The sequence below is a fragment of the Leptopilina heterotoma genome, unplaced genomic scaffold, assembly GCF_015476425.1.
Source record: "Leptopilina heterotoma isolate Lh14 unplaced genomic scaffold, ASM1547642v1 Lhet_340, whole genome shotgun sequence".
Lineage (NCBI taxonomy): Eukaryota > Metazoa > Arthropoda > Insecta > Hymenoptera > Figitidae > Leptopilina > Leptopilina heterotoma.
Window position 1 is genome coordinate 203,654 of NW_025111028.1, and position 17,673 is coordinate 221,326.

Below are 17,673 nucleotides of genomic sequence, written 5' to 3' on the forward strand. Positions count from 1 at the left end.
AACTTTATTCAATAATTTTTTCTTCTCTTTTTTCTCTCTTAAAATAGCCGCAGTAAATCGTTTTAATTGAATTCCGGAAATGCTATTAATTTAAAGATATTTTTACATATTAGATTTGAAACTAATGAATTATTTATATTAATAATGAAGAGAAGTATTATTTCTTTTTTTCTTTCGTTTTTAATTTATACCTGTATTTTTTATTAATAATTAATTTTTTTAATTTTAAATTAAACCACCGACGGGAATATTTAATTTTCTTGGTCGGTGACATTTGAAATTGTATAAAGAATTAAAAAGTCTTTTTAATAATTTTATCTACTTCGTCATTTTTATAATTTACTTTTTATAATTTAAACTATTTAAAGAGAATTTATTTGATTCGAGGAAACGATAACTTGTCTATTATAAAAATAATAAATATTCTCAAAATAATATTTTCTTAAGTTGTAAAAAAGTTTTCGAGGGAGAAAAAAAAGGGAGGTTTAATTTCTCCACTTGAGAACGCCAAGGTCACCACTAGGTGGCAGTTAAAATTCCAAGAAGGAACTGAACTGCCATCTAGCGGTGACCTTGGCGTTCTCAAGTGGAGATTAACGTCTCCATATTGAATCTCAAGAAGTTCGTTAATATTTTTGGTAGTTCTATAATTATTTCTAATCAAATTTAGAAAGTTTGTCAATTAATATAAACGGATTTTAATTTTTAATTTACTTTCCTTCTCGATATTTTTATCCTCTTCAATTTTTCTAGAGTTTTAGAATTCATTTTTTAACTATAAAATTGATAATTGAAATCACGTTTTAAAAAATTAATTAGTGCCTTTTTGAACGAAATAAGTGAAAGTAATGTATTTACAAAAATAGCAATTAAATTTATTAGTAATTAATTAGTAATTAAATTTTTAGATAAATTTCTAAGAAAAAAAAATAAGTAAAAATTAATAAATAAAAAAAAGAAAATAATTACCTTTAATATAACAGGAAGATACGAATTCCGACAAGGAATTGACACCAGCGAGAAGACGTTGGCGAGAGGATACAAGGGGAAGTATGTCCAATAATAATGGCAGTCTCCCTGATCATATGCGATCAGCTCTTTGGAAATTGGCCCATAAACAATTAGATTCCGGAGATTGGAAAAAATTAGCCCTCCACTGGGCCTTCAATCACGATCAAATCGATGCAATAGAACATCAATACACAGGTGAACAAATAACTCTATAGCACAACAAACTTCTTGCCTTTCAATCTTTCAACTGCTTACAAGTTTACACACTGGGTAATTTCTTCTTCCTCTTTTTTTTTAATAACAAACTGTCAATCTTAAAACAATCATAAAACAATTTTAAAATTTTAGAATGTAGTATTTTTTCGTAGATAAAAATAAATAGAAATTTATAAAATATTTTCTAAAAAAAAACCCCCACTACTAAATTGTCAGTTTGATATTTAAAAAATAAAGTCCAGTTGTAAACTGTTTATTTTGTTTCGATTTTTGTTTTTGAATGTTGTTCGATTCTCTCGTATTTCAAGATTTCAAAAATGATCCAATACTCAAAAAAATATTCTTATTTCATTTGTTTACGAATTTAATTATTAATTTATATAATTTAATTTAATTCATTGTAAAATTATTCAAAAACATCAATAACTTCATTTTTAAGTAAATACTCAATCATTATAATTTTTTCATAGGAATTAAAATTCTTCAAAAGATTTCAAATCAAACCTTGAAATTCAACTTTTGAGAATATTATTATAAAACATAAAGAAATCGATACCGTTACTTCATTAAAATTATTATAAACATTTCAATTCAATTAATTATTCTTTTTTAGAAGTTTTTAAATAAAATTATTTTTTATTTATTTATTTTTTTTTATTTTTAAATGAATTATTATTTTTAATAATTTTTGAAAAAGTTCTTGGAGAATTTTCAAATCCATTTTTTCACAATTCAATTTTACCGAATTTCATTGATTATTCGGAAATTCTTCAATTGTACATTAAAAAAATAAAAACTTGAAATAATTTCAACGAAAATTTAAATAAACTTTTTAAAAAAAATTAATTCTACAGAATCGTTAGTTAAAGGTATGAAAAAATTCATAATATTTAACAATTTTAATTTGAAACCTTTTAAAAACTGAATTATTTCTAAAACAATTCGTACTACCTATAATGCTTTTAATATTCAATTATTTGCGAAAATTTTAAGGTAAATTCATTTTTAAATCAATTTTTGTTAGAAAACTCTACGAGAATTCAAATAATTAAATAGATAAAAAAAATGAATAATTTAATGAAATAATTGAATATTTCTGAAAATTGAATTTTTCATAAAGTATTTTATCTAAAATTTTTACTGAAATTCATTTTTAAATTAATTTTTATTTAAAAATTATTCGAGTATTCAATTATTTAAATAAAAAAATAAATAATTTATTGAATAATTGAATGTTTCTTAAAATTGAATTTTTATAAAGAATTTTATCAGAAAATTTTTAAATAATTGAATTCTTTTGACGAATTTTAATAAAATTTTCAAAAATAATTACATTTTTCAAAAAATTTGATTAAAAATTGTATTAAAAATAATTGAAATTTTTGTGATGAGTTTTATTATTTATGAAAAAAATTGAATTATTGAGAAGGAATTTATAAAAAATTTGTAAATAGGTAATTGAATTTCTGAGAAAAATTTTATTATTTTTAAAGATAATTGAATTCTTGCGAATTTATTTAAATTTGTTTAAATAATTGAAGTCTCGTGAAAAATTTTATTATTTGGAAAAATAATTGAATTTTTTAAATACAAAAATGAATAATTTATTGAATAATTGAATGATTCTTAAAATTGAATTCACTTAAAGAATTTTATCCAAATTTAAAAAAATAATTGAATTCTTTAAATATAAAAATAAATTGTTTATTGCGAATACTTGAATATTGTTGAAAAATGAATTATCATAAAGAATTTTATCAACAATTTTTTTGAATAATTGTATTCTTTTGACGAGTTTTAGTAAAATTTTTAAGAATAATTACATTTTCCGAGGACTTTGATTAAAATTGTAGTAAAAATAATTTAAATTCTGCGATGAAATTTATTATTTATTTTGAAAATAATTGAATTATTGCAAAGAAATTTATAAAAAAAAATTTGTAAATAATTGAATTCCTGAGAAAAATTTTATTATTTTCATAAAAATAATTCAATTGTTGCGAAGAATGTTATTCAAATTTTTTTAAATAATTGAATTCTCATGAAAAATTTAATTATTTAGAAAAATAATTGAATTCTTTCGATAAAAAAATAAATAATTAAATAAGTCTTAAAATTGAATTCGTTAAAGAATTTTATCAAAATTTAAAAAAATTTTTACAAATTGACGAGTTTTAATAAAACTTTTTAGAATAATTACATTTTTCGAGGAATTCGACTAAAATTGTATTAAAAATAATTGAAATTTTGCAATGAATTTTGTTATTTATGAAAACCATTAAATTTCTTAACATATTTGAATTCTTGTAAAAATTTTATTATTTATAAAAAATAATAGAAATTAAATGTTTGCATAGAATTTTATTAAAATTTTTCTTATAAATACTTGAATTCTTTTGAAAAAATTTTGAAAATAATTGAAATTTTCCCAAGTATTTTATTAAAATTTTTGAAAATAATTGAAATTTTGACAAGAATTTTCTTATTTTTAAAGATAAAATTAAAATTTTGACGAGATTTTAAAAAAAAATTTTTGATTATTGGATTTCTGGGAAGAATTTTATTATTTTTGAAAATAATTGAATTTCTGCAATCATTTGTAACGTTTCCAAAATTAAATTCCTTTTACTTTTTTTTAACTACAATTTTTATATAAATCTATTATTTTTAATAATTAAATAAATTTTTATTAAGAAATATTCAACTAGTTTTAGAAGAATTTGAATTATTAAACTTCTTCAAATATGTACGTTTTTTATAAAATTTCTAATGAAATTCATTAAAAATTGAAATTTTATAATATTAAAAATTAAAACCTTTTAAAGTTCATTTATTCATTGAAAATTGTAAACGCAACTCTTCTATAATTCAATATTAATTTTTAACTTTTTGAGTAAATTTTACTTAAATGAATAATTTATTCCTGAAATAATTTATAAGTAATAATTTTATGATATTTGTTTAAGAATTAATTTAATTAAACAGAATTTATTGTCAAAAATAGAATTTTTTTTTAAGAATTCGTGGTAATTTCAAAGTTTATGAGGCAAACGAAAAAGACACAAAAATTCGGAATTTTCTCATGAATTCTAAAAATTTAATTTTTTCCAGTACTTTTAATAAAAATCCCTGATTTCCCTGACTTTTCCCTGAATTAAAATTTTCCCTGGCCAGTGTCAACCCTGTCAAAATGTTAATTACGAAAAAAAAACATTTAATAATTTAATTTAATTCAAAAAAACAAAATAAATAAATTTTTGTATTTCTTATATTAAATGAAAAAAAAAATAGTTAAAATTTGTTTGAAATCACTTGAAAATAATATCGAAAACGAGAGAAGCGAATTACTTTGGAGTTAGTTAGCTTAGCACTTCGTGATTTGCACCTCGTGATGTTCCTGTAAAGAATGAGAGGAGCAGCCTTTTGAAATGGACGATAAAGATGCGCTCGTAGGTCCTTCGAGTTACAAGGAGCACGGATACCGGATGCTGTTAATCTGGGTTTCCGGTCTTCATCCCGAGGTCAATATCATGAAAGAACTACACGAAGCTCTATGTGCAATTGGCAGGAAGACGGCTGCTGGTAAATTCCATTTAATTAACTCTTAATTAAACTAAAATCATTAAAATTAAAATAATTTCAAATTGCGATCAAAAATTCCTCAAAATTATTCATTTTTATTCTTTTCCGATTTCTTTCCTTTTAATTTCCTTCCTTTTATTAATTTACTTTTTTTCGTTTTCATTTCATCTAAAAAATAAAAAGATTGCTTTTAAATTTTCCTTTTATTAAAAATAAATCTTTAATCACAAAGTTTTCAATATAAAAATTTTATTTTTGCCAAAAACAGAAAAAAATTAATTTTTTTTTTACAATTTAAAAGTTTTTAAGACGAGCGAACTATCATAGAAGTAGCTTTTAATTTTTTTCTTTTCCAAAAACGTCAGAAAAAAGTATAATTCAATTATTTAAACATTTTAATTATTCAATTTTTTATTTTTTACACATTCAATTTATTAATTAAAAATTTCCAATTAAAGGAAAGAAACATATACTATAAAAGTTCAAAAAATGAAATAAAACGTATCTTCCCCAGTATAGAGTTAAATAAATGCACGAAAAAAATTTCTATTATATTTTTTTCAGAATCCATTCGCAAACATCAGGACAAAGCATTCGAGGAAAAGTCAAAATCGAGCAAACAACATTGTCATAGATGTACAATAACGTAAATACTGAATTTCAATTGAAAAAGATACATTGATTGTTCAAAAAAGTTGAGTCTCGTTTCCTTTTTTTTTATTCTTTTATTTTTCATCGAAACAAAAAAAAATGATGAAAAAACAAGAGAACTATAATATTTGAAATAAAATTCTAACTAAAGGATAAAATTTCACAAAAGTGAATATTTACGCAGAATATTCAAAATATATATATATATATATATATGTATATACAATAACGTATATGTTGAAATTGGGTGAGAGTTCACAATTACCCATCTACCCAACGGGAAGTTGCCAATGTTAACGATTGGTTCAATAATGGGCCATGCTTGGTGCCCAATGGTTTTTTCTTGGCAAAACAATTGGCAACCATCATTGGACCACCAATGGTTTAAACTTGGGATGATCACGCTACTGCCAATGATCGGTAGCCAAGCATCGGGCCAATATTAGTTGCCAAGGAATTGCCAAGGAAACAAAATCGATTTTCAAAAGCTTGATTTTTTATTGGCAGCCAACAAAAAACCAAGGTTTTGAAAATTGATTTTTTTTAATTATTAATTAAAATTTATTTTTAAAAAATATATTTTTCAAAAATTTATTTTTTAAAAATATATATTTTTTTAAATTAATAGAACATATTAATTTAATTTGTCACCTCTGGTAACACAAAGATGAAAGACTGATAAATTCCCTCACTTTATATCTTACAGTGGAGGGATAACTGTGAATGTCTTTGCGAGAGAGGAGCAGGTACTTATATAGAGCCAGTGAAACAGGTCACAAGCGAGAAAAAATCAATAGCATGCACTCTGGCGGCGCTTGTCGGAACTGTTTTCTGGCGCGCATGCATATCCTGACGTTATCGACACAGCGCTTGGCAACCAACGTTGCGCCACTTCCGACAAGCGCCGCCAGAGTGCATGCTAGTGATTTCTTCTCGCTTGTGACCTGTTTCACTGGCTCTATATAAGTACCTGCTCCTCTCTCGCAAAAACATTCACAGTCATCCCTCCACTGTGAGATATAAAGTGAGGGAATTTATCAGTCTTTCACCTTTGTTTTACCAGAGGTGACAAATTAAATTAATATGTTCTATTAATTTAAAAAAATATATATTTTTGAAAAATATATTTTTTTAAAATTAATTTTTGAAAAATATATTTTTTGAAAATAAATTTTAATTAATAATTAAAAAAAATCAATCTTCAAAACCTTGGTTTTTTGTTGGCTGCCAATAAAAAATCAAGCTTTTAAAAATCGATTTTGTTTTCTTGGCAATTCCTTGGCAACTAATATTGGCCCGATGCTTGGCTACCGATCATTGGCAGTAGCGTGATCATCCCAAGTTTAAACCATTGGTGGTCCAATGATGGTTGCCATTAATGTTCCAATAATGGAACGGAGTTCGCCAAGCATGGCCCATTATTGAACCAATCGTTTACTTCCCATTGGGTACCTATTTCTTTGATGTCGAACAAATAATATTTCGGATTTGAAAATAAATTTATCAAAATAAAATTATATGAATAATTGTTGCAAAAAAAGTATTAATATTTTTTTTTTTTTTTTTTTTTTTTTGGGACAATAAGTTTATAAAAATAGAATTATATAAATAATTGTCCCCCCCAAAAAATATTACCATATCTAATATTAATATTTATTTCAAAAACAAAAATTTTATTTTCTATTACAATATCAATATACAAAAAAAACATTTTTTTTTATGGAAACGGTTCAATTCTCAATGTGCATTGAAAACAAATATATTTAAAAAAAAAAAAAACTGTATAAAGCTGCTTGAAAAATTTCATGACATATTTCTAGAAAATATATAAATGAAACTCTGTGCCAGTAAATAAATCGCTTTTTAGCCCGATTGTTTCTGAAAAAAATTGTGAATAAACTGTAACAATCAATGTTCAAAAAAAAGTAATTAATCGAAAAATTAAATTATAAAAGAAAAACAGCTATAGTTATTAATGAAAAAATTTTTTGAACTCAATGTCTTTTTTCGAAATAAAAATGGTCCAAAATTGTAAATATTCGTGCTTTTGGTGTAACGTCGTGAAATAAATTTACTTCTTTACTGAAAATATTTTCTGTAATTATAATTTATTTCTTTTCTGAATTTAAAAATATTCTTTTTTGTTTTCAAGAAATAAAAATACAATAATTTTTTTCTTTCATTTTACATTTGAAAAAAATGGTAAGTATATATAGTCATATTATTGTTAATTCTATTATTGTACAAAAATCTCGTCTATGGATCGTTTTGATTTTCTTTTTTATATATATAAAAAAACATAGAATAACGTGTCTTGAAGAAGGGAAAATATGATCTTTTATTAATAACTAACTAGTAATTGTAAAATAATAATCAACAATCGTTAATCTTTTTCAAAAACTAACAGGAAGATTTCTTCTTCTATTTTTTCATCCAAAAGAATGAAGATTATTTTTTAAAAATAATTTTGTGAAAGAATTTTTTTAAAATAATTTTTTTCAGAGAATTTATTTAATATTATTTTTTAAAAATCATATTTCAAGAAAATAAACAATGAACTGTTTAAAAAATTTAAATTTTATTATTAAAGTTATTTTCTATACGAACAAATATATCAATTTTCAAGAATTTAAAATCTACAAAATTTTATAGAATTTGCATTCACTGAAAACAAAAATTTATTTGATTCAAACAAACGACATTTTACTATTATCAAATAAATATTTATTTGTATCAAATAATTTATATTTCTTTGATTCAAAGACAATATTAGTTTAAAAGAAATTTTCCTTTTTATTTAAATTTTATTTTTAAATTATTTATTATTATTTATTTTACAAAAATTTTTTTTTTATTTATTTAGATTATAAAGAATTATTTCTTTAATCCTACGTTAAAGGTAAAATTTCTTTGACAAAAAGAATAAATTTCTTGTATCGAAAGAAAATTTCTTTAATTTAAACAAATTTTTTTTAATCCAGAAATTTATTCTTTGAATCCAATTAAAAAATACATAAAAGAAATTTATTCTTTAAATCAAACAATTTTTTCATTGACACAGGGTCAAAGAAATAATTCTTTATTTTCATTCAAAGAAAATTTATTCGAAAAAAAATTTATTTAATTCGAAAAAAAATTCATTTCATTCAAAAACTATTTGTTTCAAAGGAATTTTTCTTCTTAAATTAAAAAACTATTTCTTTGACTCTATAATTAATGATAAAATTTCTTTAATTTTTAAAATTCTTTATTTCAGGAATGTTTTAAAAAATATTTTAAATTTAAAGAAATTTTTTTAAAATTTAAATCAAAGAAAAGTTGTTTGAAAAAAAAGAAATTTTTTTTTTGAATCAAAAACTCTGTTTTTGTTTATAGAAGAAAAGTTTATTTTGTATCAAACAAAACGAATGTAAGAAACTGATTTCTTTGATTTAATAAAATTGAAAAATTAAAATCGAATCATTTTTAAGAAAATCCTCTATAATGAATTTAACGAAAATTTTCATTTACGTATAAATTATTTATAAACAGATTTTTTGAATTTAATTCTTAAAAATTGATATTTTTATTCTGTATTAGAAAATAATATTTTTTTTAGAAAACAATTTTTTTTTTCAAAAAACAATATATATATTTTTTTTAAAAAATAGTATTTTGGAATTTTATTATCAATAGTATTTTGTAAAAAATAATTTTTACAAAATACTATTGATAATAAAATTCCAATTATTTAAATGTTAATTAATTATTTTCCTCGCGATCTACATTCTCTTGGATGAATCAAATTCAAAATGATCCATGAAATAGTAAAAAAGAAAAATACAATAATATTTTGTCACGGATGCGTCGTGTTATAATTAACCTATATAATAATGAAGGTCCTTTGAAGTTGTCGTCGACGCTAAGCGTCGAAACAAATTTTTTCGCCTGAACGAAGAAAAAACAAATGTTTTCAAATTTCAAAAAAAAAATGTTTTAAATGTTTAAAGTTCTTTAGTTACTAAAAAATATTCTGAAAAATTTTGAACTCCCTACTCTCTAAATTTGAATTGGTAAAAGTTTTAAAATCTTTACTAATTTGAACTAGTAACTTACTTTTTGCTTTTAAAATCGTAAATTTTACTAATAAATAGTAATGTCTACTAATTTAATAGTAAAATTTTGCTAATTCTACTAATTTCAAAATTTACTATTTCATTCACTATTTTGAATTAGTTAATTTTACCAATAAACATTATTTCTACTAATTTTTTTAGAAAAATTTATTAATTCAGAATAACGAATGAAATAGTAAATTTTACTAATAAACATTAATATCTACTAATCTTTTTAGTAAAAATTAGTAATTCAGAATAACAAATAAATTAGTAAAATTTACTAATTCTGAACAGTAAATGAAATAATAAATTTTACTAATAAATATATTAATTTTTTAGTAATTTATTAGTAAAATTTATTATTTCATTTACTATTCAGAATGAGTAAAATTTACTAATAAACAACAATTACTAATTTATTTTTTACTTCTTTTTATTATAAATTTTGCCTTAAAAAAATTATATTAAAAAAAGTAAAATTAGTAGAATTAGTAAATTTTACTAATAAATTTATAGAAATGACTATTTATTAGTAAAATTTACTAATTCTGAATAGTAAACGAATTAATAAATTTTACTAATAAATTACTAAAAAAATTAATATTTATTTAGCGAAATTTACTAATTCAAAAGCAAAAAGTGACTAATTCAAATTAGCAATTTCCACTAATTCAAATTTAGAAAGAAAATAACAAAAATTAGTAAAATTACCGACATTTCGATCACTAAAAACCCCAAATAAAAAACTCTTGGACGCTAATCATCGACGCTAACTTCACATCGAGAAAATAATGAAAAGTAAAAAAACAAAAATGAAAAATAATATAGTGAGAGGAAGAAAAACCCTTCTTTTTTTGTTTTATCTTCGATAAGGATGATAATTGGACCCCGTTGCCATCTGACCCCGTTTGGGTCCAAATCCAGAGTGTGCAGAGTCACCGTTTCCTGCGGGAACTTCTGATTTGTTCGTTGATTGATGAGTTGTCGTTAATGCAGGTCCTGTTAAGATTTGATTAAATAACGTAGTAATATAATTAAATAGCAAGCCCGGGATTGGAAAAAAAAATGTTACAAGGAAACAAAGGATCCCAAGGAGAATTGGATTATGGATAATAAATAATTATTATCTTTTTGTTTTCTACTTTTTCGGTGTTGAAGTTTTTTTTGAGAGAAGAAACGTCCCATTTTCTTAGAAGCTCTGGACAAAAGTGACTCTTGATTCCTTTGGCGAAATCACATGATGTGGCTTAAGAAAATCAGCAATTATACTTAATTTTACTTACAAATTAATGCTTAATAATAATAATAATAATAATAATAATAATTTAACATAATACTATACTTAAAGTATATTAGTATTAATTCTTAGTCTATTTATGCTAATTTCTTATTAATAATTAAAATTAAAAAAATTTTAACTAAGTAATTTTAATAATTTATTTAAATTTTAATTAAGAATAGTTTAATAATGAAAAATTGAAATTGTTGATAATTGAACATTGTAAAAGAGAATTTTAACTTTAATTGGAAAAATCGCAGCAGGGATCACATCTTTTTTTAAATTGGCGATTAATTCTTCAATAAAATTAATTATTTAATATTTAAATTCTAAATTTAATTCAAATTCTAAAGTTAAATTTTAAATTAAAAGTAAAATGGTCGAATTTCTCCACTTGAGAACGCGAAGGTCGCCACTAGGTGGCAGCAAAAATTCCAAGAAGGAACTGATCTGACATCTAGCAGTGACCTTGGCGTTCTCAGGTGGAGAATAACGTCTCCATATTGAATTTTCAAGATCTTTGTCAATATTCATAGTTTTATAATTATTTATAAATCAAATTAAGAAAATTTGCCAATTGATATTAACCAGGGTTGCCACGCTTTTGCTCATTTCAAATTCCCTGACTTTTCCAGGTTTTCCAGGTTAAAAAACGGAATTTTTCCAGGTTTATAAAACTACATTATTATATTTTACAAAATTTTTAATTCTAACTTTTTTGAAATTAAAAAACTTATAAAAAATTGTTATAAAACATAAAGAAATCGATCACTCCGAATCTTCGACTCGGAGCAATCGATATATTCATGTTTCATATATAATAATTAAAAATAACCGACTGATAAAATAATTATTTTATTTGATGATAATTTATTTTTACGAGACCTATACTGAAAATAGAATTTTTTCTGAAAAAATTGAATCTCCGAACTCTCATGGTGGGAGTCGAACACCACATCCACTCATTTCCGGTGAGGTGCTCTAACCAATTGAGCTACACGGGAGACAATTGGTTAGATCACCTCACCGGAAATGAGTGGATGTGGTGTTCGACTCTTACCATGAGAGTTCGGAGATTCAATTTTTTCAGAAAAAATTCTATTTTCAGTATAGGTCTCGTAAAAATAAATTATCATCAAATAATAAAACCGAACGTAAAATTATCGACAGATAATCAATCAATCAATAATTATTTTATATTGTAAGAATATTGTTACTGTAACTTATTCAAAATTATTTTCATTATTTTAATTCAATTATTGTTTTCCAGAATTTTTAACTAAAATTCTTCTTTAAATTAATTATTCATTCATTCATTATTAATAATTTCTGAAAAAATTATTACAACATTTTCAAATCCTTTTGTTTACAATTCAATTTTTACGAAATTTCATCGATTATTCAAATATTCGAAAATTCTTCAATCAAATATATATTAGAAAATAAAAATTTCAAATAATTTAAAAAAAATTCAATTGAACTTTTACAAAAAAATTAAATCTACACAATTTTATGTTAAAAGTATAAAAAATTCAAACATTCGAAGATTATAATTTGAAACCTTTTCAAAACTCAATTATTATCTGAAGTTTTAACTGAAATTCATATTTGAATCAATTATTATTAGAAAATTCTACGACAATTCAATTATTTAAATACAAAAAAAAACATTTATATTGAAGAATTGAACTCTCATTTAAAGAATTTTAGCAACAAATTTTTAAATAGGTATAATTAAAATTCTTTTGGCGAATTTCAATCAAATTTTTAAGAATAATTTCATTTTTCGAGAAATTAGATTAAAAATGTATTAAAAATAATTGAATCTCTGTAAAAAATTTTATTGAATTGAGAAAAGTTTTTGAAAATAATTGAAATTTTGTCAAGAATTTTATTAAAATTTTTGAATATAATTGAAATATTTCCAAGAATTTTATTAAAATTTTTCAAAATAATTGAATTTTAGAGAAAAATTTTAATATTTATAAAAATAATTGAAATTTTGACTATAACTTTTTTTAAACTTTTGATCATAATTGAATTTGTGCTAAGAATTTTATTACTTTTGAAAATAATTGAATTCTTGAGACGAATTTTTTAATAACATTTCTTTTTAAATACCTAATTATTTTTAATACAAAAATAAATAATTTATTGAATAATTGAATGTTTCTCAAAATTGAATTCTCATAAAGAAATTTATTGACAAATTTTTAAATTATTGAATTCTTTTGACGAATTTTAATAAAATTATAAGAATAATTACATTTTTCGAGGAATTCGATTAAAATTATATGAAAAATAATTGAAATTCTGCAATGAGTTTTATTATTTATGAAAATAATAATTGAATCCCTGTAAAAAATTGTATTACATATTTATAAAAATAATTGAATCTCTGTAAACATAAATTGATTATTTTTGAAAATAATAGAATTATTGCAAAGAAATTTATAAAAAAAATTTTTAAATAATTAATTTCTTTTTGAAAATTTTATTAAAATAGTAGATATTGAAAAACATTGACTGGAAGAGAATTTTTGAAAAAAAATTGAATTTGTTAAAAAGAATTTCATGAAAATTTTCGAAAATAATTGAATTTTGGAGAAAAATTTTAATATTTATAAAGATAATTGAAATTTTCACGATAATTTTTTTAAACTTTTCACCATAATTGAATTTCCGCGAAGAATTTTATTACTTTTGAAAATAATTAAATTCTTGAGACGAATTTTTTAATAATATTTCTTTTTAAATACCTAATTGAATTCTTTTGTGAAATTTTATTGAAATAGTAGATATTGAAAATAATTGAATTTTGATAAATTATAGAAATTCATGAAATTTCTACGAAGAATTTTATGAAAATTATTTTGGAAAAAAAATTGAATTGTTAAAAAGAATTTCATTAAAATTTTTAAAAATAATTTATTTATTTATTTATGAAAATAATTGTAAATCTATAAATTTTTTTATTATTTATGAAAATCATTGAATCTCTGTAAAAAATTTCATTATTTATGAAAATAATTGAATTATTGCGAAGAAAAATTGTAAAGACAACTATTTTAAGAATGAATTAAAAATTTTGAATTAAGAAAATTGAATTAAAGAAAAATTAGATTTCAAGAATAAGCACAATAACTTTAGAAAACAATAATTTTCCATGATTTCAATAAAAATTCCCTGACTTTTCCAGTTTTGTTTCAAGGTTTATAAAATTCCCTAACATTTCCAGGTTTTCCAGGTTTTCAGGTTGCGTGGCAACCCTGTTAACGGATTTCAATTTTTAATTTCCGATATTATTACGTTCTTTAATTTTTTTAGTCTTAGATTTAATTTCATTATTATCAAACATTGTAAATTAATTACAACCATTGTAAATTCAACTATTATTGAAATATTATATTTTATCAATCGAAAATGAATCGAATTATAAAAAAAGGCTGAAAAAGGTAGCAAATTATCAAAATAGGTAACTATTTTGATAATTTGCTACCTTTTTCACCCTTTTTTCATAATTATAGATAATTATCTGTGATCCCTGAAATAGTCAGTTTAATTTGATCCATTTTCCAAACTCAGTTTCATAAAAAACTAAACCGAAAATTCTTAAATTACTCTTTAAAAATATAAGTATAAAAAATACGATTTTAAAAATGGATTTACTGATTAAAAATTATAATTATAATGAAATTGACAAATACACGTTGCAAAGATAACAAAATCGTAGAATGCACTATTCTAGGTATTTTATATTATCTAATCTTAATTTTATAATAATTCCTGAGGGAAACAATAAAACTTAGTTTGTAAATTAATAATTAATAATTAATAATCAATAATCAATAATCAATAACATTAATAAATTTCATTTAAAATCTTAGTTATTTTAATATTATAGCTAATCTTATAAGTACTGAATAATTTTATAAGTAAATACTAATCTTATAAGTAGTTAGTCTAAGACGACTATTAAGTAACAATCTATTACACAATTTAAATTAATTTAAATTAATTTTTGGATAATTAAAGGATTCTTTTTTTCGAAAAAGGGCCTCTTGTTCATTTCTTTCTTCTTTCACGCTAGGAATAGTGTTTTTCTCATTTTTTTTTTGTTCAACACCTAGCGTCGATAGGGATGATAATTCGTGTGTTGAGTTAAGGAAAATCGTTGGGGACCGGGAGCCGCATCACCATTGGAAAGGAAAATTGGATTTTCAGGTTCGACAGTTTTCAATTTTGGAATTGCAACAACTTCTGTGGGGAAAAAAGAATCGAGAGGATAAGGATTCAAATTTTTATGGGCGCAGATTAAAATTATATACTTAAGTAATTATGTACTTAAAAACTAACTTAAAATCTACTACAAAAAAAAAAAAAACGAAAGAAAGATTGAAATCAAAAAGGACATTTGAATTATTTCAAAATTCAAAATAGAAAAGTTTTCAACTCTTTTTTTTATTATTTTTCACAAGAATCACAGTAGCTTTTTTCATTGAAATAAGGTGAATTATTTTCTAAAAAAAAATAGGTGCGACAAAAAAATATCCCTAAAATTCTGAATATATTCAAATGAACGAAATTTATTCATTTCCTCTTGAAATTTAAATGTTTTTTTGTTTACAACAAAAATTATGTCACGTATTTAAAATTAATTTATAAAGTTTCAAAATGTTTTAATGTTTAGTAAAATTTTAACATAATAAGCAACAAACGAAATAATAGCAATAACTTTTAAAATAGTAACATCTTCTTCTGGCATGGGTTCTATTATGTCTATCCTGTACCGACGTCGGAATGTCTCTACTGCTATTCTACTGGAACATGACTTGGATTTTTTCTTGGCTTTTCGCCACCCTCTGGAAACTGGCTTTCTTGCATCTTCAATTCTACAGACTGAGAACAATATAATGTATATTATTATTATCATTAGGATATTAACTAATAAGAATAACCTTAGAATATGGTAATTGTTACTTTCTTGTAAATAATTTTATGTTCATAAATAGAATTTTTTTTATAAATTCACATTTAAAATTCTCATCATAATTTTGTTTTCTACAATCAGATAAATTTTTCCTGTTTTCATTATCTTTGTAATAAAAATTAATAAAATATTAAATGTAATTAAACGAATTTATAACAATAAAAATATGGATATTGAAAATCCATCACGTTTTAATTATTGAGTTAATTATTTTTATATAGAGTACGTTAAAAAAATAATTAACGATAAGGACCGAAAAGTAAGGAATTCGAAAAAATATATTACAGTAACCATATTCTAAGTTCATTTCAATTTATAAATTAATATTTTTAAAGTAAAGTAATAATTATTTCTAGTGTCTTGTCAATTAAATAATTAAACTTATTTTCTTAAATTAAAGTTTCTTTGGAATTAATAATTACTTCAAAAAGTAAAATTTATCAGATTGTGAAAAAAAATTTGTGATAAGATTTTTAAATTTATTTTTAAATTTATTTTTAAAAGTGAATTTATAAAAAAAAATCATACAGGAAAATAAAATTAGAAAAAAAGTAACAATTACCATATTCTACGCTTATTCTTGTTAATTAATATCCTAATTGATAATAATATACATTATATTGTTTTCAGTCGGTAGAGTGCCAGTACCGCTCCGGTTGCTAGACGGAAGAATGCCAGTTCCTAGCCGGTTGCTAGGCAGTATGAATCAAAAAGTTAAAAAATTATTGGGACTGACATTTTTTTATCGAAAAAAAAAATTAGAAATAAATAAAATTTCAATTAATTGATCTTTCAATTTTTCGAAATACGTACGTGTCCTAAAGTTCTAAAAATTGAAATTTTCAACATTCATTTACTTTTTAAATTTTATTTTAATACGTCAAGTTTAAAAAAAATATAAACATTGAAAATTTTTAATTTAGAAAATTTTTATTTCGAAATTTTTATTAAAGTCTGCAATAATTTTTGAAAATATTTTTGCCCAAAAAAAGTATTTCGTTCATTTAAACGTTGCGAGAGTTTTGCATAATTGTTCCTAGAATATAAATAAACAAAAAAATACACAAATTAAAAAACGTAAAAACAAAAAGTAGATAATAATTTAAAATAAAAAATAGATTATCCAGTTTTAGAAAATTGGCCCTAAATCTAAAATATAACAATATAAAAAAAAATACATAAAGTTTACAAAAAATACAAAATTAAAAATACAAAAAATTTAGAATTCAAAGAATTCAAAATAAAAAAAATTGTTTATCAGGTTCTACAAAATTGTTCCTAAAATAAAAATAAACAAAAAAATCCATAAATTAAATTAATCAGATAAATTAAGTTTTACTACTAAATTAGTGGAAATTAGTATTTATTAGTAAAATTTACTAATCAAAAAGCAAAATTCAATGTAATTAGTAAACATTTTTTAATAATTCAAATTTAGAAAGTAAATAAGATTTATTATTTAAGTTCGAAATTAATAATTAATTAAAATGTAAATTAAAAACTTTGTGAAACTAAACTTTTGACTAAAAATATTTGGAAAATTTATTAAATAAGCGAAATTAATTTAAAATGAAAATTAACGAAATAAGCGCCAAAATTTGAAAAAAATAACGTGATCCTTGTTTTTGAGAAAATTTAGTGAAATTTAATTTTGAAATTCTGAATTCAAAATTTTGAATTTCTTCTGAATTTCTTCTGAATTTCATCCAATAAATTTCTTAATTAGTAAATTAATCTTAATTTTAATAAAACAAAAAAAAATCCATTTTCGAATTTTCAAAGTCCTTTTTCATTTCAATTCTCGAATATCGTATCTTATATCAGAATAAAAAACAGCTATAAAAAAA

At 21.7% G+C, this 17,673-nt stretch overlaps 2 protein-coding genes across 5 annotated transcripts in view; one reads left to right on the top strand and one right to left on the bottom strand.

The window, feature by feature from the left end:
- The window catches only part of LOC122505104 (ankyrin repeat and death domain-containing protein 1A-like), a 78,627-nt gene extending 72,830 nt beyond the window's left edge, over positions 1-5,797 (top strand). Inside the window, exons 12-14 of one of the 2 annotated variants that reach the window (XM_043616556.1) lie at positions 984-1,206; positions 4,681-4,809; positions 5,374-5,797. In XM_043616556.1, the coding sequence (XP_043472491.1) occupies positions 984-1,206; positions 4,681-4,809; positions 5,374-5,459 (438 nt within the window). In that variant the 3' untranslated portion in view covers positions 5,460-5,797. Of the gene's footprint in view, positions 1-983; positions 1,207-4,632; positions 4,810-5,373 lie in introns of those variants that run through there. The other variant, XM_043616557.1, reaches the window with a different exon arrangement.
- Positions 5,798-10,261: 4,464 nt separating this feature from the next.
- LOC122505106 (heterogeneous nuclear ribonucleoprotein 27C) overlaps positions 10,262-17,673 on the bottom strand; it is a 53,059-nt gene continuing 45,647 nt past the window's right edge. For 2 of the 3 annotated variants that reach the window (XM_043616562.1, XM_043616564.1), the window contains one exon: positions 15,491-15,735. In XM_043616562.1, coding sequence (XP_043472497.1) covers positions 15,506-15,735 — 230 coding nt within the window. In that variant the 3' untranslated portion in view covers positions 15,491-15,505. Of the gene's footprint in view, positions 10,557-15,490; positions 15,736-17,673 lie in introns of those variants that run through there. The other variant, XM_043616563.1, reaches the window with a different exon arrangement.